The sequence below is a fragment of the Heptranchias perlo genome, chromosome 6, assembly GCF_035084215.1.
Source record: "Heptranchias perlo isolate sHepPer1 chromosome 6, sHepPer1.hap1, whole genome shotgun sequence".
Lineage (NCBI taxonomy): Eukaryota > Metazoa > Chordata > Chondrichthyes > Hexanchiformes > Hexanchidae > Heptranchias > Heptranchias perlo.
This window is the reverse complement of record NC_090330.1, coordinates 22,224,032-22,242,934: the sequence shown is the minus strand read 5'-3', so window position 1 is coordinate 22,242,934 and position 18,903 is coordinate 22,224,032. Positions and strand designations below refer to the sequence as shown.

The window sequence follows — 18,903 nt, the reverse complement described above, 5'->3', positions numbered from 1 at the left end:
CGGGACTGTGGGACTCCTTGTCGTGTTAAGGGACTGTGGGACTCCTTGTCATGTTAAGGGACTGTGGGACTCCTTGTCATGTTAAGGGACTGTGGGACTCCTTGTCATGTTAAGGGACTGTGGGACTCCTTGTCGTGTTCAGGGACTGTGGGACTCCTTGTCATGTTACGGGACTGTGGGACTCCACGTCGTGTTCAGGGACTGTGGGACTCCACGTCGTGTTCAGGGACTGTGGGACTCCTTGTCATGTTATGGGACTGTGGGACTCCACGTCGTGTTACGGGACTGTGGGACTCCACGTTGTTTTACGGGACTGTGGGACTCCTTGTCGTGTTAAGGGACTGTGGGACTCCTTGTCATGTTAAGGGACTGTGGGACTCCTTGTCGTGTTCAGGGACTGTGGGACTCCTTGTCGTGTTAAGGGACTGTGGGACTCCTTGTCGTGTTAAGGGACTGTGGGACTCCTTGTCATGTTACGGGACTGTGGGACTCCTTGTCATGTTAAGGGACTGTGGGACTGTCGTGTTCAGGGACTGTGGGACTCCTTGTCGTGTTCAGGGACTGTGGGACTCCTTGTCGTGTTAAGGGACTGTGGGACTCCTTGTCGTGTTAAGGGACTGTGGGACTCCTTGTCGTGTTCAGGGACTGTGGGACTCCTTGTCGTGTTCAGGGACTGTGGGACTCCACGTCGTGTTACGGGACTGTGGGACTCCTTGTCGTGTTCAGGGACTGTGGGACTCCTTGTCGTGTTCAGGGACTGTGGGACTCCTTGTCGTGTTCAGGGACTGTGGGACTCCTTGTTGTGTTCAGGGACTGTGGGACTCCTTGTCATGTTAAGGGACTGTGGGACTCCTTGTCATGTTAAGGGACTGTGGGACTCCTTGTCGTGTTCAGGGACTGTGGGACTCCTTGTCGTGTTCAGGGACTGTGGGACTCCACGTCGTGTTCAGGGACTGTGGGACTCCTTGTCGTGTTCAGGGACTGTGGGACTCCTTGTCATGTTAAGGGACTGTGGGACTCCTTGTCGTGTTAAGGGACTGTGGGACTCCTTGTCGTGTTAAGGGACTGTGGGACTCCTTGTCGTGTTAAGGGACTGTGGGACTCCTTGTTGTGTTCAGGGACTGTGGGACTCCTTGTTGTGTTCAGGGACTGTGGGACTCCTTGTCATGTTAAGGGACTGTGGGACTCCTTGTCATGTTAAGGGACTGTGGGACTCCTTGTCATGTTAAGGGACTGTGGGACTCCTTGTCGTGTTAAGGGACTGTGGGACTCCTTGTCGTGTTAAGGGACTGTGGGACTCCTTGTCGTGTTCAGGGACTGTGGGACTCCTTGTCGTGTTCAGGGACTGTGGGACTCCTTGTCGTGTTCAGGGACTGTGGGACTCCTTGTCGTGTTCAGGGACTGTGGGACTCCTTGTCGTGTTCAGGGACTGTGGGACTCCTTGTCGTGTTAAGGGACTGTGGGACTCCTTGTCATGTTAAGGGACTGTGGGACTCCTTGTCGTGTTAAGGGACTGTGGGACTCCTTGTCGTGTTAAGGGACTGTGGGACTCCTTGTCGTGTTCAGGGACTGTGGGACTCCACGTCGTGTTGAGGGACTGTGGGACTCCACGTCGTGTTGAGGGACTGTGGGACTCCTTGTCATTTTAAGGGACTGTGGGACTCCTTGTCATGTTAAGGGACTGTGGGACTCCTTGTCATGTTAAGGGACTGTGGGACTCCTTGTCATGTTAAGGGACTGTGGGACTCCTTGTCATGTTAAGGGACTGTGGGACTCCTTGTCGTGTTATGGGACTGTGGGACTCCTTGTCATGTTAAGGGACTGTGGGACTCCTTGTCATGTTAAGGGACTGTGGGACTCCTTGTCATGTTAAGGGACTGTGGGACTCCTTGTCATGTTAAGGGACTGTGGGACTCCTTGTCGTGTTATGGGACTGTGGGACTCCTTGTCATGTTAAGGGACTGTGGGACTCCTTGTCATGTTCAGGGACTGTGGGACTCCTTGTCGTGTTCAGGGACTGTGGGACTCCTTGTCATGTTCAGGGACTGTGGGACTCCTTGTCATGTTAAGGGACTGTGTGACTCCTTGTCGTGTTCAGAGACTGTGGGACTCCTTGTCATGTTAAGGGACTGTGGGACTCCTTGTCATGTTAAGGGACTGTGGGACTCCTTGTCATGTTAAGGGACTGTGGGACTCCTCGTCATGTTAAGGGACTGTGGGACTCCTTGTCGTGTTCAGGGACTGTGGGACTCCTTGTCGTGTTAAGGGACTGTGGGACTCCTTGTCATGTTAAGGGACTGTGGGACTCCTCGTCATGTTAAGGGACTGTGGGACTCCGTGTCACGTTATGGGACTGTGGGACTCCGTGTCACGTTATGGGACTCTGCCACTTGTGGACATTTTTTTTGTGTTCTTATTTGTCTTTTTGTATGCTCATTATGAAAAAAGGTGACAACTGGAAGACATGGAAAGTTTTCAGCTTTTCAAGTTGTGACCGTATCCAACACTCTCGGGTCTGGCATGTCGTGGGTCAAATGAACAGCAAGGCTATGATCTGTTTACGTTTGTCTGAGCCTCTTCCTCTTCCGCAAGTTCAGAAAAAAGCCTTTACTACACCATCGGGACATTTCATATTCCAATATTCCCTATCGTTTTGGTTTAACCCTAAGGGAGGGGGAGAGGTAGGGAAATGGCAATTACCACTGAATAGTGCACTTTTGTGCTCCTTCCACTGGGAATGGAATTGAGATTACAGGAACTTCTTTCACTGAAAACATCAAAGAGAGGAAACCTTCATCCCACATGTCTGAACTAAATTCCAGCTTGCTGGACCACATTATGTTTTACATTTCACTGTCGTTTATCTAATTATTGTAAGAATGGATAAATCAGATTTTCATTGAGTCATTACCTATAGCAAATGCCCACTCCACAGCTGGATTACCAAACTTTTTATTATTTATATGTTAAATGACTACTTTGTTGTTTGAGAAAAGTTAAAGAATCATTATTATAAATGCGTGTAAATGTCTGATTTTTGGTTGTTAACAACATCTTATTTAACAAAATTGTCTACAGCAAAATCATCCACAATAAGAGCAATTAAATGTTTTTCAAAAATAAAGAAGAAAATATAGCCCCTAGGGAGAAAAGGCTGCTGGAGTCATCTCCAATGCCACTAGTTAAATTTATATATTTTGATTTTTGAGCTTCACTTTTAATATGTATCTTAACATGTTTACATAAGAAACATAGGTAAATGCATAATTGGAAGGTAGTTGTGCTCACTTATCTGGAATCATTAAATGCTTTCACTACAGAACTCTCACTAAGGAATCCCAGCTTGTTGACTAACAGTACGATTTATTGCACAATTATTTTATTACAATAGTTTTCGAGAAATAAAATATGTACAAAACTATGTTGCTTGTTTGGTCAATGCATTGGTGAAAGTGTGGTCATATGGGACAATAATTTGACAGGCAGCTTAAACTTTCTACACGTAGATCAGATAACATATATGCTTTTTTTGGTTTGTGATGAAGTGTTCAGACTAAAAACTACAAGTAATCCTCTACATGCCTTTGAAGTTGACACAATATTAATGCACGTTAAGGAAATAGTTGAGGGACTCCTTAATTAGACAGAAGCCGTAACAGTGACATAATATTAGAAAAAAAGTAAAACAGATACAAGTGCCCACCTGACACTTCATTTTTGTTTAATCAAACAAATTTATAGTGTAAAAGCTCCATATAAAGTTTAAGAACCAAAGCCATTGAGGCTTTGAAACCTTGAGCTATGTGCCTCAGTATTTTAAAGCCAGACTACCTGCAGATTAAATTTGCTCTTTAACACTGTGCAGACGATGACAGTTTGAAGGAAAAGTAGCTTTTTTAACAATTTTCTCTTAACTTTCTGTTATTAAAATGTTTTTAAAACTGCGTTCATATTGTTACCTCTGTCTGGCCGGAACTGGAACCATATTCTCAGGAGAGAGCCGTGTACATAGCTGGATACAGGCATGGGCAGAGCACACTCAATATTTAAAAATTTAAATGCTTAAAAAGTGGGACGGGCAGTTTTCTATCTCTAAACATTTGAACTGAGGTTAAGTGGGCTTGCACCTAATCTTTGTAAACCAGGTTTGACACTGCACTGGATTTATACTCCATGTGGTGTTAAACCAAAACAATGTGAGACTGTCTGCTTTGAGTGTCATTCTACTTCTCTCTGGAGTCAGGTTTGACCCTGAAGCAGATTTACACTCCCAGTTTAGTGTTGGTATGAAGCCCAAATCACTTCACAAGAATACTAAACTGGAAGTGTTAATGCACCCTGAGTGATCCAGACAAGGACCTGATGCAAGAGAACAATTTCACTATTGGTACTGAATGGTTAAACCTAGAAAATATTGTTGGCAATATTAGTTAACCTGATTATTTTAAATGTATTAATGCAGTGTAAAAATAGCAGAGAAATGTCATATAAACATGTTAAGCATTAATCCACTAATATTGGCAACAGTAATTTCTCAGTTGTAATGATTCATCTTATATATTTATATCCATCACATAGACCACCTACTTCCACCTCCATAACAATGGACACTTCTCCTCCTACCTCAGCCCGTTTGCCACAGAAAGCTCATTCATGCCTTTGTCACTCCCACTTCAACACTCTTCTAACCAACCTCCCATCCTACACCCTCTGTAAACGTCAGCTCATCTAAAACTTTGTTGCCTGTATCTTATCCCACACAAGGTCCTGCTTGTCCATTACTTTCTGACCTACACTGGCTACCAGTCCCTAGGGATGTCAACTCTGGTTGGACCTATTCCAGAGATTCGGTCACATGACATCCAGTCGCATGACATATTAATTCATTTAACATTGTATAGTAGAAATGAGTGGCCTACCTTTAAATGTCCATTATATTTATTTCCTCATTTGGGTGCTGGTCATTAGAAGTTGTTATACCTGTTATACCTGATCTGAGAGTGGTTGAGCTGACACTGGGTGCCTAAGATAGAAAATGCTCCTCTCCGTCACACTAACAACTCTCATAAGGTTAACAAAGAATGACAAAGGCATGAATGAGCTTTCAGTGGCAGATGGGCTGAGGTAGGGGGAGAAGTGTCCAATGTTATGGAGGTAGAAGTAGGTGGTCTATATGCTTAGATTGTAATAATTTACCAGTTTATTATAGTTTCATCTTCCTCTGCATAGACTTTATTTTGAGATCTGTGCCTTTTTCAGGGAATAAAAATCTGTGGCATAATGTAATATGCTATGGAAATTACAACACACTTATGGCTTTAATCGTTTGATTTACATTGAATCTGGTAGCTTGTCTCCACTACTGACAGAAAGTGAGAAAATAAGTCTTTGATATGTATCATGCTGTGGACTTCTTCCAATCCACATCACAGGTTGAGTGGTGTTTTCATTAGTGTGACAAAATATAGAAATAAATGTCTAGGTGCTATGATGTCTGATGATTTTGGTAAACCTTACTTGGGATGGGCATAGATACTAAGCAACAGATACACAATCGGTGCAAAGGCACCAACTGGAACATGGAAGTACTTTTCTCCTGGGTCGCCAGCTGCAGCGGCAGGGAGATCGATGGTCCATTCCTGGAGGGTTGGCAACTCCAGCTGTCCCCCAACACCTCAAGTTTAAAGTTCTCATCCTTGTGCTTAAATCATTCCAGGCCTTGTCACTCATTATCTCTGTAACCTCCTCCAACTCTACAACCCATCTCCCAACCTCTCTGTTCCTCTGACTTTGGCCTCTTGTACATCCCCTCCTCCCTTTACCCCACCATTGGTAGCTGTGCCTTCAGCCACCTGGACTGTGTGTTCTGGGATGCCCTCCCTAAACACCTCCAGCTATCTCTCCTTCTTTAAAGCCCACCTCTTTGGCTAAGCTCTTGGTCACTCCTCCTAATATCTCCTTCTTTGACTCAAACATCCATTCTGTTGTTGACACCTCAGTGAAATGGGATTTTTTTTTAACATTAAAAGTGCTATATAAATGTAAGTTGTTTAATGCCAGTCACTACGTCTGGGAATTTCTTCAGAGCTGCCTTACTCCACAGCTTGTAACTTTGCTGGAAGTGCAGTGGAAACCTCGTTTACCTGCGCAAACAGAGCTTCTCTCCCATCTCCAGTGAGGTGATGGCAGCGAAGCGGGAGCAGCTCCGAAGAAATATGATTTTGTAACCACATTTGAAGAATAACAGGGTAATTAGATATTTAAATTTACAAAAATATAAAAGTTATTGGAATATCTGGGTTCAACTCATTTTAATTCGGGTCACATCCGTTTCCCAATCTGTAACTGTTTTTAAATGCAGTGAAATTCAACTAGATTTCCAAATTACAGAATCTTGGCGCCCCCTCGACTTAAAAGGTGAAACTGACCTGTTCTGGAATCAAGAAAATAAACTTTTTAATGCTCGAAGTTTAATGCAATAGATTTTGACCGAATAAGTTCAACTAATATCGATTCCATCTGTCTCCCCAAATTTGGAACCGTAACAGCTGATTCTGTGAATCAGACCGTTTGCAGCTGGTTACAGAGTTTCAAATAGCGGATTGCAAGTCACCGGAGTAAGTCGATTATATTTCAGCGCGACGGTTCTGAGTTATTTGAATGAAAGGCTGCATTAAACTTACGCTTTTTTGCCACAAATGGACTTTCGATACCAGTTTCTACAAGTGCTGAAGTATTTCTTTTTAGTCCCGGCCACCTGCTGAAGGGCGCATACGTTAGGTCTGCAAACAGAAACAAAAAAGCGATAAGTGAACAGAGCGATTTAAACATTATAATAATGTAACCATTAGAGAATCAATGGGATGGTGTGCAGGAGGCATGTTAAGTGACTTACTAAATTAGTCTTAAAGTTTTAACATAAATAAATGTCTCTAAAAGTTCATTTTAAAGTTTGTAAGTTCTGTTGCTGCAAGTAGATTGTTATTATACATATATTCTGAATATACATTTTAATGGTTTTGTGGATTTTTTTAAATTTTCAGATGAAAATTAAATATATTTTCTTACCCCTGATCCTTTGCTCTGATTCGACTGTGGGACACGATTTTGTCATAGTAAGATGACTCGGCTTGGTCAAAGGATGTTAAAACAAAGAGGCTGAAGGTACTTAAAAACAAGAGCTTCATCTTTGATCGCTGTGTCACCTTCGCTGCACTGAAATGGGACTGGGCAGGAGAAACAGGCAGCAAGCAGCTTTTATACAACAGCTGAGCCCGGAGGAGGACCAGCCCAGACAGACATACCACTACACCCACCCTGAGAACGGCGAGATTAGGGAGCAACCTCACTCGATCACATCCCAAGGAACAATATGTAGCCTGCAGTGCCAAACTCCCGCCCAACTACAATCGGATCGATGAAAGTTACTGAAAGTGTCCCACTCTCGTTAAAATAAATGCAATCATCCTAGTTAAACAACCCAGCCACAAAATTCACACCTTTTATTTGTAAATCCCTAATCTAAGTGTAAATTGATCCGTCAACTGTGTACTTATCCGGATTCAGTTTGGCAAAACTATAATTACATAAACGTGTTACCTTCAGAGATGCTGAAAAATGTGTGAGGATTTATGTTTCCCTTCTGTTTGTGAACGCTGACCTGTTTGAGTCTAACCGATCTCTAGTCATTTGTTAGATTTGAAGCCAGTGCATTTTCTTCAGCAGACTGCAGTTCATGTATCCAAACCCACAGTCTAGCTGTTTTCCCTTCTATTTTACTTCATTAACGAATGTTGATTAATTTCAGGAACTCGATACTTTATTACGGGCTCCGTATGTGAAAGTATCTGTTCCCATTTTTAACCAATGAAATTGAATATAAATCTAGTAGTGAAAATAAACAAAAATCACCAAATGAATATCCAAATAATACAATGCGAAGAATGTCAGTGCTTTGGAATGGTTCTTTTTGCACTCTTCACCCAGCAGCACTCTCGGGGTTAAAGTTATTATGAATGTAAAAGTAAGATATATTGGAGTAAAAACGGACGGGATGTGCACATTTCTGCGTGTGTATTGTTCGTTATACAGATGTGACATTTTATTTTGCATTTTCAAAAGTATTTATCACCTCTGCGAAGCATTTTGGAAGTTTTATTACATTAAAGATACTAAACAAGTGCAAGTTTAGATCGTATTTCCAATCATTATTTAAGTATGTTACAGGAATTTCATTATTTACCTTGTCACAGTCTAAACTTGGTTGTAACTCTGGGATCCTTCAATTTTACTCCCTGATGGCAAGACGCAGCTCCATCTCCAAAGTTTGAATCTGCCTCCCTCTACTGGCTAAAAACTGCAACAACAACAACTACTTGCATTTATATAGCGCCTTTAAGCTAGTAAAACGTCCCAAGGCACTTCATAGGAGCGATTATCAGACACAATTTGACACCGAGCCACATAAGGAGATATTAGGACAGGGCTTGGTCAAACAGGTAGATTTTAAGGAGCGTCTTAAAGAAGCCGAGAGAGGTAGAGGGGCGGAGAGGCTTAGGGAGGGAATTCCAGAGCTTAGGGCCTGGGCAGCTGAAGGCACAGCCACCAATGGTAGAGGGATTTAAATCGGGGATGTGCAAGAGGCAAGAATTGGAAGAGCGCAGAGATGGCGGAGGGCTGTTGGGCTGCAGGAGGCTACAGAGATAGGGAGGGGCGAGGCCATGGAGGGATGCTAAAACTTGTTCCCAGGCAACAATTTACTTTGCACTGTAGTTGTAAATCTGGTTGTATTGCTGTTTCCAATAAAAATCCACATTTTAAAAGATTAAGAGATTAGTTTCAATTAAAACTTCTTAGAGCAGACATGTGGAAAAAAGTACTGTAACAATTTTATAACATAAGAGGTATTAAGCGGTAAGTGCACTTGCTGCCAGGGAGCTATTGTTGCAAATTCAGGGAAACAGCATTTCAACTGCTACAAGGAGCTAGAACATCCAATCACAAGCTAATCTGAATTATTCAAATCCACTACCACAGTGAGTGAGAAGGCATTTTCTGCTCTGCTAATATCTACGATGAAATATTAAAACGGTGCATCTAGAACACATTTTGTCTGTCACATTTCAAACGTCACACTTCAGGTGTCACACATGAATATATTCAAATTTTTGTGTCAGTCTAGCAACTCATTGGCTCAAATTTTATATTCATAAGTTACAACAAATCACAACTGAAGAGGTAGAAAACATACCAATTAGTAAGTAGCAAGCAAGAATGAAAACCACCAATCATAAAGTTCAAAATACAGCCACCAATAAAAGAAGAAGGCAAACCAATCAAATCGCTCAGTACATTTTTAAAAAATCTTCTTGGCCACCATCTTCGACTCCTACTAACTGAGAACCTTAGTACAGTACTGGAAATATGATTTGTAACATAATACATGTGATTTTTTCAAAAATTATTAAACTTACCTATTCAATAGCATTTTCTGTATTTGAAATTTGTGGAGCAATGTTTTTCATCAGTGGTCTAAAGCTCTCTGAGAGTCTAATGCTTGAGCTTATAGGTTTGCCAGAATTATCATGGGCAACTGAAAAGAATTAACAAGGAGCAGTGCTTACAATTCCAAGCATAATGCAGTCCGAATGTGTGCACTATGGAGCAAACATCCAGTACGCATCAGAAATTCTACAATATAAATTAAAACATAAGCTAAGGCACATTATAAATAGTAATTAAGAGTTTGTTTTTCTCAAAACCTTCAAAACGAGGTAAAGCGCGAACTTTGGAACTTTCTGAGCTAAGTTTTGACAGAGAAACTTTGAGTTCTTTATTTACTGACAGAACGACCAAGAAATGAAGAGAATGACAGAGCAATGAAGAGAAAAAAACAGAGATAGACCAACAGTCAGCGATAGAGAAATTGACAGACAAAGAGCCAGACAGAAATAGATAGAGATAGTAATAAAGACAAAGAAACACAAGATGCAATTTTGCTCTCCGTATCATCTCATTTTCGCTCAGAAAAGAGGCAGTTGTGGGAGGAAAATAGTCTATTTCTCCTGACCATTTATTTCTGATTTTGCAACTGCTGTGATATTCTGCACATAATTCCTGGTGGCTAGAGCTCCCATCTGAAACAGGCAGGAACAAGGGGATTGAAAGGATAAAGAAGTGTTGTCATCATAAGAGATGGCATCATGTTCCTTTTCCATTGTATGATTGCACATGCTACCTGGCTGCGGCTCAGCACTCCTACTCATTTTCAGGAGAACAGAATCCGGACCTGTGATCTGAGTGAAGTCCGTATTCATTAACACTCCCAGGCTGTCCAAGGTGGAGGATATGGTTGAGCCCGGAGCCTGCATGGATTTAGTTCATCTCCAAATCACACATCATCCTGACTTGGACATATATAATTGTTCTTTCATTGTCACTGGATCAACGTCCTGGAATTCAATATCTAATATCATTGTGAAAATACATTGACTAGTAGGACTCAGTTCTACTAGTCAATGTATTTTCACAATGATATTAGATATTGAATTTTCAAGGAAAAGGTCCATTGCCATACAACTAGAGATGGGCAATAAATGTGGCTTTGCCCACATCACCCACAACTCAAGAACAATTTTTAAAAAATTAAAATAATAAAACAAATACAACTTCAATGCTAGTATGCAAACAGGAACCTAAGTTTTCAAGTCTGGCTGCAAACTTTCCTTGATGTAGGTGGAAAAGTCATACAAGGCAATAATGCCAAAAATGTATTGTTAGCTTGTGGCTTGTTAACTTCTATGCGGTGGAAGGGAGAATTTAAAAGCTCAAGGACTAAGAACTAAGCAATTGATTGCAGGATAATCAATTGCATACACTATGGTGTCGTTTTTGAAGCAGTATTGAGACTGTCAAACCACACTTATACTGTTGTGGCCTCCAAGGCTTTCTACAGACTCCACCAGAGACCTGACTTAAAACATGCAGGGGCCTGAACCCAGAAAATCAGCTAGTGTTAAAAGTGCATTCTTGCAATGGGCAGAATGCCTACCTTCCAAAAATCTGCTGGGATGCCGCAATAACGAGAAATCTAGACCACGGTATCTGCAACACAGAAAATTATTTCCTCCATGAAAATGGACTTGCAACCGTTTCCAGTATTTGCATTCCTAATAATGCACGTACATAAAATGTGATGCAAAGAGAGATCATGGCATTTATTGCAATGCACATTATCTTGAATGTAATTCATCAGTTTTGGTAATTGTCTCTACACCCATCAATTTTAACTGACTCATTCTTAAATAAAGCCCTGCATTGTACTGACTTTAATCTGTTATGTGGATTAAGATCTGGTCCAAAATCCAATAGGGTACATCAAGTACCTATTCAGAATTTACAATGGGACTAAAGTTAATTGTATCCATCCTCAATAACTGGCTACGTTGATGTTTACCAGTATTTTAAACCAATGTCAGAATTTGCAAACTGACGCTAGTACCACTCAGCTATAATGTAACAGCTAGATTACTATTTTGCACATAGCACGGTGGTAAATTGGTATAGATATTTTGCTAGTCAGAAAATCACCCTACATGCTTTGTATATTAGCAATACATAGTCTGGTACATAATCATATAATTTAACATAAAAAAAAGTTATGGCCTTCTTAGTTTCTTCAGTGGTTACATAATTATATTTTATGAGAAATGTCTTTGTTTCTTTGTATTTTACGTGAAAAATAAAAACATGTTCTCACATTCTTTGGAAAATATTTCCAGCGGTGAGTGTAAAATTGCATATGTTTTTAATAGGAGCGAGAATGTTTTTTTTCCTGGGATTCCTCTTCGATTTGAGTAGAGAGGAAAGTTTTGGTATTCGTGCTCTTGAATCCAAAGATCAAACACTGACTCCATCAATGGTTATCCAAATCTTTCTAGACAAAGGATTATAGCTACACCCTGTGACAAAAATGGAGTGTTTTTATCTGTAGTTTATGGCCTTTCACGCTGTACTGCATGTTTTACCTTAACATAGCTTCTTGTAAGGAAGATACCAAACTTAAAATGGCTTCTGCAACTGCATGCTGGGAGAATGGCATCTATTCATTTGGCTGTGCATGAAGTACACAAGGGAAAAGCCAGCCTAGCTAATGCAGTTAATTATTAGCATATGTAAGTGTCTGGATGAACAATGACCAAACACAGACAAGTGCTGGACTCAATTAACATGATCTAATCAAGATAGTCCTAAGACAGTCAGTTCCTGTCAAACTCCACAAGGTGAATCAGTATGGCTTTTGTGTATGTGCCTTTGCGCTTCCTGTCTAATGTTCAAGTAAAAAAAGAGATAGGACCCTGGGAATTATAGGACGGGGAATTTGTCACTGGTTGTACAAAAACTGTTAGGAATCATTACACAGGGTGTGAGTTTTGATCATTTGGAAACTATTAGCGATTATCCGCATGGCTTCAGGAAATATAACTTCTACCCCACTAACCAGGTAGAATTCTTTGAGGAAGTGACCAGGTACCCCTATTGATGTTACGTACCTTGATTTCCCGAAAGTGTTCAATAAAGTACCGCATAGGAGGTTATTGGATAAAATTAGGTCATATGGGAATTTAGGACAGATATTATGTGCTGGATAGATAAGATCTTGTAGATAGAAAATTGTCATTAATGGGAGTGCATCTAAGTGGTGTTTGTTCCACAGGGCTCCTGGGTGAAACAGCTGCTGTTTATCACTTTCATTAATGACTTAGTTGAGGATATGAATGGTACAGTTCTTAAAATCACAGATGCCACAAAAATGCATGCAGGGTTGAGTAACTTAGATCGAATCAATAAGTTGTAGACCAATCGAGACAAGTTAGGGGATTGGGCCCATGTTTGGCAGATGGCATTTAATTAGGGTTGCCAGATTGCCCCGGAGACTCCCGGAATGGGGCATGGATTTCCCGGGCGCTGCTGGTAAATGTAATAAAAGTGATGAATTTAATACCAAACATAGTAATTGCCTCGAATTTATCTTTCACCCAAGTGCTCAACCCATGGTGCTTTTCTTAAAATAAGATTTCCTATGTCTATTACTCCTATGTGGTGCTCCCCCAGTGACCTCAACAAAGCTGGTGGAAAGCTGGTGTTCATCATGTTGGGACCCTTCAGGTGGTCGTGGCCGATGACTTCTGGGTGTTCGAGCCTGTGAAGACCCGGCTGCAGACTGCTGCACTTCGGCTGCTGCCGGGGCAGATTATTAGGGATGGGCAATTAATGCTGGCCTAGCCAGCGACGCCCACATCCCATGAATGAATAAAAAAAGATTGCTGGCCCAGCTGACTTGCTGGCACCATGATGAATATTGGTTGGGGAGGGGGTGGGGAAGGAGCAGACGTGCTGACACCCTTGGAGAGGGCAACACATGCTGCTCCCATTGCTCCACTGCCACTCCCATAGTGCTGGGGCTCATTACTTTCACTGATCTACGGGAGAGCAGCCTGCAGAAGCTGAGTGGTTCCTTCAAAACCCGTCTACTTGATCCACCAATCTGTCGAGGGTGGACACCACTCTGTCCTAGTGTCCAAGATAGACACCTGTCTCTCAACATTGGGACGCAGAAACTGCATGACTGCCTTTTGAGCTTCCACCAAAGCTACAAACCGTGTGAACATGCTCAGCTTGGGTGAGGGAAATAATGTTACAGGTACTCCTCCCTGGTCTTGTCCCTCTACATCACATTGTGCACTGTTTTTTCCTGCAGAAAGAGGGGGTGAGAGTTAGTGAGTGGTGTTGGAAAAGTAAGCGGATATGTGTGGGGCTTGTGCACATAGCGGATTTGTTGAGAGGTGGAGAAGCAGTAAGATGGAAATGAGGATGGTGAGGTGCTGATTGTAAAGGAAAATGTGTGTAATGTTAGTGAGGAAGGAATGGTTGGAGGAGTTGGTGGTTGTGCAAGCAGTAGTGTGTGAGAAGAGAATGGTGCCAGTGTGTGGTGTGAAGAGAGGAAAGGAAGAGGTGAATGTGCTTGTAATGAGAGGGAGAGGTGTTGCGATACATCCTTTGAATGAGGGGAGAGAATTGTTGAGAATGTTGGGGGAGAGGGTGAAAGGAGTGTTGTCAGGTGCTGTTGAGAGATGAAGAGTTGTACTCACCCTTACTGCTCTTGTGAGGTCATGGAAGCTCTTCCTATACCGAAGCCAGGTCCTCGGTGTGATGCTGGAGACAATGACCTTTTCAGCCACCTCTGTTTGTCCTGGCCTAGGGACACCCTTGTGGCTTTCTGGGTTGCTCCCTCCCTCCATCACTTCCTCAATTTAAACCTCTAGGGACGCTTCAGAGAATTATGGGGTAGTGGTTTTGCTCACTCTTGCTACCAGAAAGCGTTTTCCAACTTTATCCAACAGCATCCAACAATTTCCACCAGTTTCAACACAGGAAATAAAAGTGGGGAATACAACTTCTCTTTAAGAGGTGCATCCTTGCTTTAAGTACAGTCAGGAGTCATGCTGGAAATTGTGAACAGCAGGGGGCGGGCTGCCCGATTCTACAGGCAGTCAGGAGGAGAGCCCGCCCACGATATTCTATTGAGGCCCGGTATTAAACTCAGGGGCCCTCAGGCGTTCAACTCTTCGTGGGGGATAACCAACTACCCTGCTCGCCCCGAACACGCCTGAGTTAAAATTGGGGCTAAAGAGTTAGGGAAAATATCAGTCCGTATTTCTTTTCGCAGAGACTCAGTTCCCTCCAGAACAGATTACCTGAATATGTGGGGGGTATGGATTCACTGGAGAGAATAGTGTAAAGTAGTAGAAGGATTCACAAGCTGATTTACAGTCTGTGATGTCAATGCTCCTGGCGTGTCTATACCCATCTTTACACGTTAGTCCTATACAGTAGCAGGGATTTATGAGCTCTCACAGCCTATATGATGAGGGGGGGGGCGGGGGGAAAGAGGGGAAAGGCCATCTGCACCCACCAAACATGAGTATCCTGCTGGATGTCAACCCAGAATTTAGAGTTGGAGCTCCAGTCTCTGCTCTTTATGACTGTCTGGAGCAGGGTTATGAACACTTTCACTTTTTGACTCAGAGATGGGAATACTTCCACTAAGCCAAAGTCTCACTCTATTCCATGGTTAAGGGGTATGTCAATGGTGTGTGTGGTTGCAATGCATCTGGATGGGGTGGGCCTGATGATCTTTTTTCTGCTCTTCTTCTTCTATGTTTGTTCATAAAACACTGGTTAGGCCACAGCTGGAGTACTGTGTGCAATTCTGGTCGCCACACTACAGGAAGGATGTGATCGCTTTGGAGAGGGTGCAGAGGAGATTCACCAGGATGTTACCAGGGCTGGAGCGCTTCAGCTATGAAGAGAGACTGGGAAGATTGGGTTTGTTTTCCTTGGAGCAGAGGAGGCTGAGGGGGGACATGATTGAGGTGTACAAAATTATGAGGGGCACAGATAGGATGGATACTAAGGAGCTTTTTCCCTTCGTTGAGGGTACTATAACAAGGGGACATAGATTCAAGGTAAAAGGCGGGAGGTTTAGAGGGGATTTGAGAAAGAACTTTTTCACCCAGAGGGTGGTTGGAGTCTGGAACTCACTGCCTGAAAGGGTTGTGGAGGCAGGAACCCTCACAACATTCAAGAAGCATTTGGATGAGCACTTGAAATGCCATAGCATACAAGGCTACGGACCAAATGCTGGAATATGGGATTAGAGTAGACAGGGCTGATGGCCGGCGCGGACACGATGGGCCGAAGGGCCTCTATCCGTGCTGTATAACTCTATGACTCTATAAAGTACCTCTTTACTGCAGGCTGATGTCTCACAGGTAAGATTTTATTACAAAGGGTTTTTACGAATATAAAAATCTGACACCTTTATTATAGCGATCAGTTATGTTTTTGACATACTCGCAACAGTTGCAGAGTTGTAGGTAGGACTGTGGATATAATTCTGAAAAAAAACTGTAACCAGAGCCTTATTCAAAATACAGTAATGCTCAGAAACAAGGGAAAAAAGTACAAAATTACCTCAGTCAGGTACATCTTGCAACATCATCAATTATTCATTAGTATGGAGTAATTCTGATTAGCTAATTAATCTCACGTGGTCCTAAAGTCATGAGCAGGTAAATCCAATTTGAATTTATATTTATTTAAATAGTATTTTCTAATGGCATTGTAAGAGAAACAAAGAGAATTTGCAAGGTTAGTATTACTTTATGGAACAATGGTTAGCAGCAATGACCTGTCAGTTACACACAATATCGGTTGTTGGTTATGAAGGTACTAATAAAACTTACCATGATGCTATGTTACATTTTAGCTAATCAAGTTAACGGCTCAAACCCAAAATATAATAATCCTGTGTTACTCAGTGAAAAAGTGTAATATTAGTAATGATTAGGCATGTAGGTAGAAATTCATATTCCTCTGTGCACTATTTTTAATTAATTGTTTAATGGATTGGGTGAAATTCTTGTGTTTTCTATTTTAATGACGTAATTATTTATATGGATTGAGATCTTTGTTAAAACAGTGAACAGAGGAATATTACTTTAATGTGTTTACCATTCAAAGAAGATTTAAACTCCGAAGAGCTAATCTTATGAATCTGTGCTACTGGTGGAGATCCTCTCACACAGGCTGTGCATACTGGGACATCACCAGCACTCACAACCTAGTTAAATTTATATTTTTTCAAGTATTTCATGGAGATTGTTCCTCATTGTAATGTTTGTCTACTGCCATCCAGTGTATATTGACTTCCATTACACATGGGGCCTGGGACATTATTTAGTTGTAAATTCAGCAGGTCAAAATTGTGTTATATATCTTGTATGTTTTTTTAAAAAAGGTTATTTTTAACCCCCACAGGTGTTAGTTGGGCAATGCATTATTAGCACCCATCTGAACCTTAGTATGCTGACCTCACCTGATTTTGCAGAGTCAGCATCAATTACATAGTGTGACGCTCCAATGTGGCCTGGCAATGGGACTTTACCAGGGATGGGGATATTAGCATATTATATGTTAGCAGCCCTTTAAGGGCTGATGGATAAATATTTTAGTGTATGTTTCAAAGACATTCCAAATGTCTTTGCAAAGATATTTTGAGTGACAAAGAAGTCAAGCAAATCCAAGTGGTTGGGGGGGTTTAAGGAGGATCTTAAAGGCGGACAGGGAGGAGGACAGGTCGAGGGGTATAGGGAGGGAATTCCCGTGCAAAGCATGGCCACCAATGTTGGGGCAAAAGGACAGAAGATGCCCAAATAGCCTGGAGTTAGAGAAACAACGAGCTTGGGCGTGGTTGTAGAGGGGAGAGGCCATGAAGGGATTTCAACATGAGGATGAGAATTTTAAATTTGAATCTTTGGGGAACCAAGGACCAATGTAGGTTAGTGAGGCCAGGGGAAACTGGGGGGGGGGGGGGCAGTGCAGGATAGGATATGGGCAGCAGAGTTTTAGATGAGCTGAAGTTTACAGAGGGTGGAGGGTGGCAGGCCAACTAGAAGAGGAACAGTCAAGCAGTCAAGTCTGGAGGTGACAAAGGAATGGCTGAGGGTTTCACTGGCACATGGGCTAAAGGTGGAGGCCCTGTTAGCCACTCCAGGCACCCTCCCCATAGGACAGCATTACAACATGCCAAGAAGAGGATATGAGGGCCAATTTACTGCCAATTGGAGGGGTTGTGGGACTGGAAGCCAATGTAGGCCAGCAAGAACAGGGGATGGGTGAACAGGACTTGGTGCGAGATAACAGAATTTTGGATAAGTTGAAAGCTATGGAGGGTGGAGGATACAATGTTGACCAGGAGAGCATTGGAATAGTTGAGTCTGGAGGTGATGAAGGCACGGATGTGGGTTTTAGCAACAGACAGGCTGAAGCAGGGGTGGTGGTGGAATTAGGCGGTCTTTGTGATGGAATTGGAAGCTCTACTCGGGGTCAAATAAGCTACCAAGGTTGCAAGACGATGGCATTGGTCTTCCCAATGTTTAACTGGCTGTGGGCTTACCCACAGCTTTTCCTGTATACTTTGCAAAAGGAAGTATTTAAAGGCAAAGCAGGGAAAGGAAGGCAAACGGGGTTAAAGTAAATATCTGGAGTTGAAGAGCTAGCACCAGTACAGGCACAATGGACTGAATGGCCTCCATCTGTGCTGTAATTTTTGAGATTCAATGAAATAAGCTATTTCTCTCTTCAAACTTCAACAAGAGGTAATTACTCCCTTTGCCCAGTTATTACAAGCCAAAAATCTAACATTGCAAAATTTAAACATGAGTTTGTCTTTTTTGGCTTTCAAAAGTACATTAAGTGTAAAAGCAACATCAACATAATACTTCTACCAAACTGCAACATTTGTAAACAATTGCATGTCAAACAAGGGCTGTGCTTTTTCAGTATCACAATATAATTAGGCCACATGACTAAAGGTGTTGCAAAATGTCTCAGGAGACTAGTTTTATTGCTTCCAAGGAAAACAAAAGCTAACTATAGTTCTTAAAATAGCTTTCTAAAGTGTAACAACAATCAAATCATAGTTGTACATCAAAGTAACTTTCTCCAAACATAGAGCAAAGTGTTAGTAAAAATATATATTATGGTATTATCATTTGACTGTTGCAATGAATTTAGAACTTCTCTGTTAAGCATGGTGCTTTAGTGTTCACAAAGGCATGTGCTTAGCAAACTTATTTTCAAAAAGAACCAAGTCTAATGAGAGAAAATCAGCGGAAATCATGTATCAAGTTTGATGAACATAATGGTTTAATATACTGTGATGATGTCAATGTTTACAAATATACAGTTTGACGTTCCCAATGTCAGATGTGATCCAGAGTTTGACGAGAGGAATAATATATATGGTAAAATACAATAAAGAGTATGAAGGTTATGAAG

The 18,903-nt window shown here is 41.9% G+C and overlaps 1 protein-coding gene across 4 annotated transcripts in view; it reads right to left on the bottom strand.

The window, feature by feature from the left end:
- Positions 1 to 7,300, bottom strand: part of LOC137322820 (periostin-like) — a 77,292-nt gene extending 69,992 nt beyond the window's left edge. Inside the window, exons 1-2 of one of the 4 annotated variants that reach the window (XM_067985904.1) lie at positions 7,069 to 7,300; positions 6,684 to 6,782 (exon numbers count right to left, since the gene is read on the bottom strand). In XM_067985904.1, the coding sequence (XP_067842005.1) occupies positions 6,684 to 6,782; positions 7,069 to 7,187 (218 nt within the window). In that variant the 5' untranslated portion in view covers positions 7,188 to 7,300. The remainder of the gene's footprint in view (positions 1 to 6,683; positions 6,783 to 7,068) is intronic. The other 3 variants (XM_067985905.1, XM_067985906.1, XM_067985907.1) reach the window with 3 other exon arrangements.
- Positions 7,301 to 18,903: the final 11,603 nt, after the last annotated feature.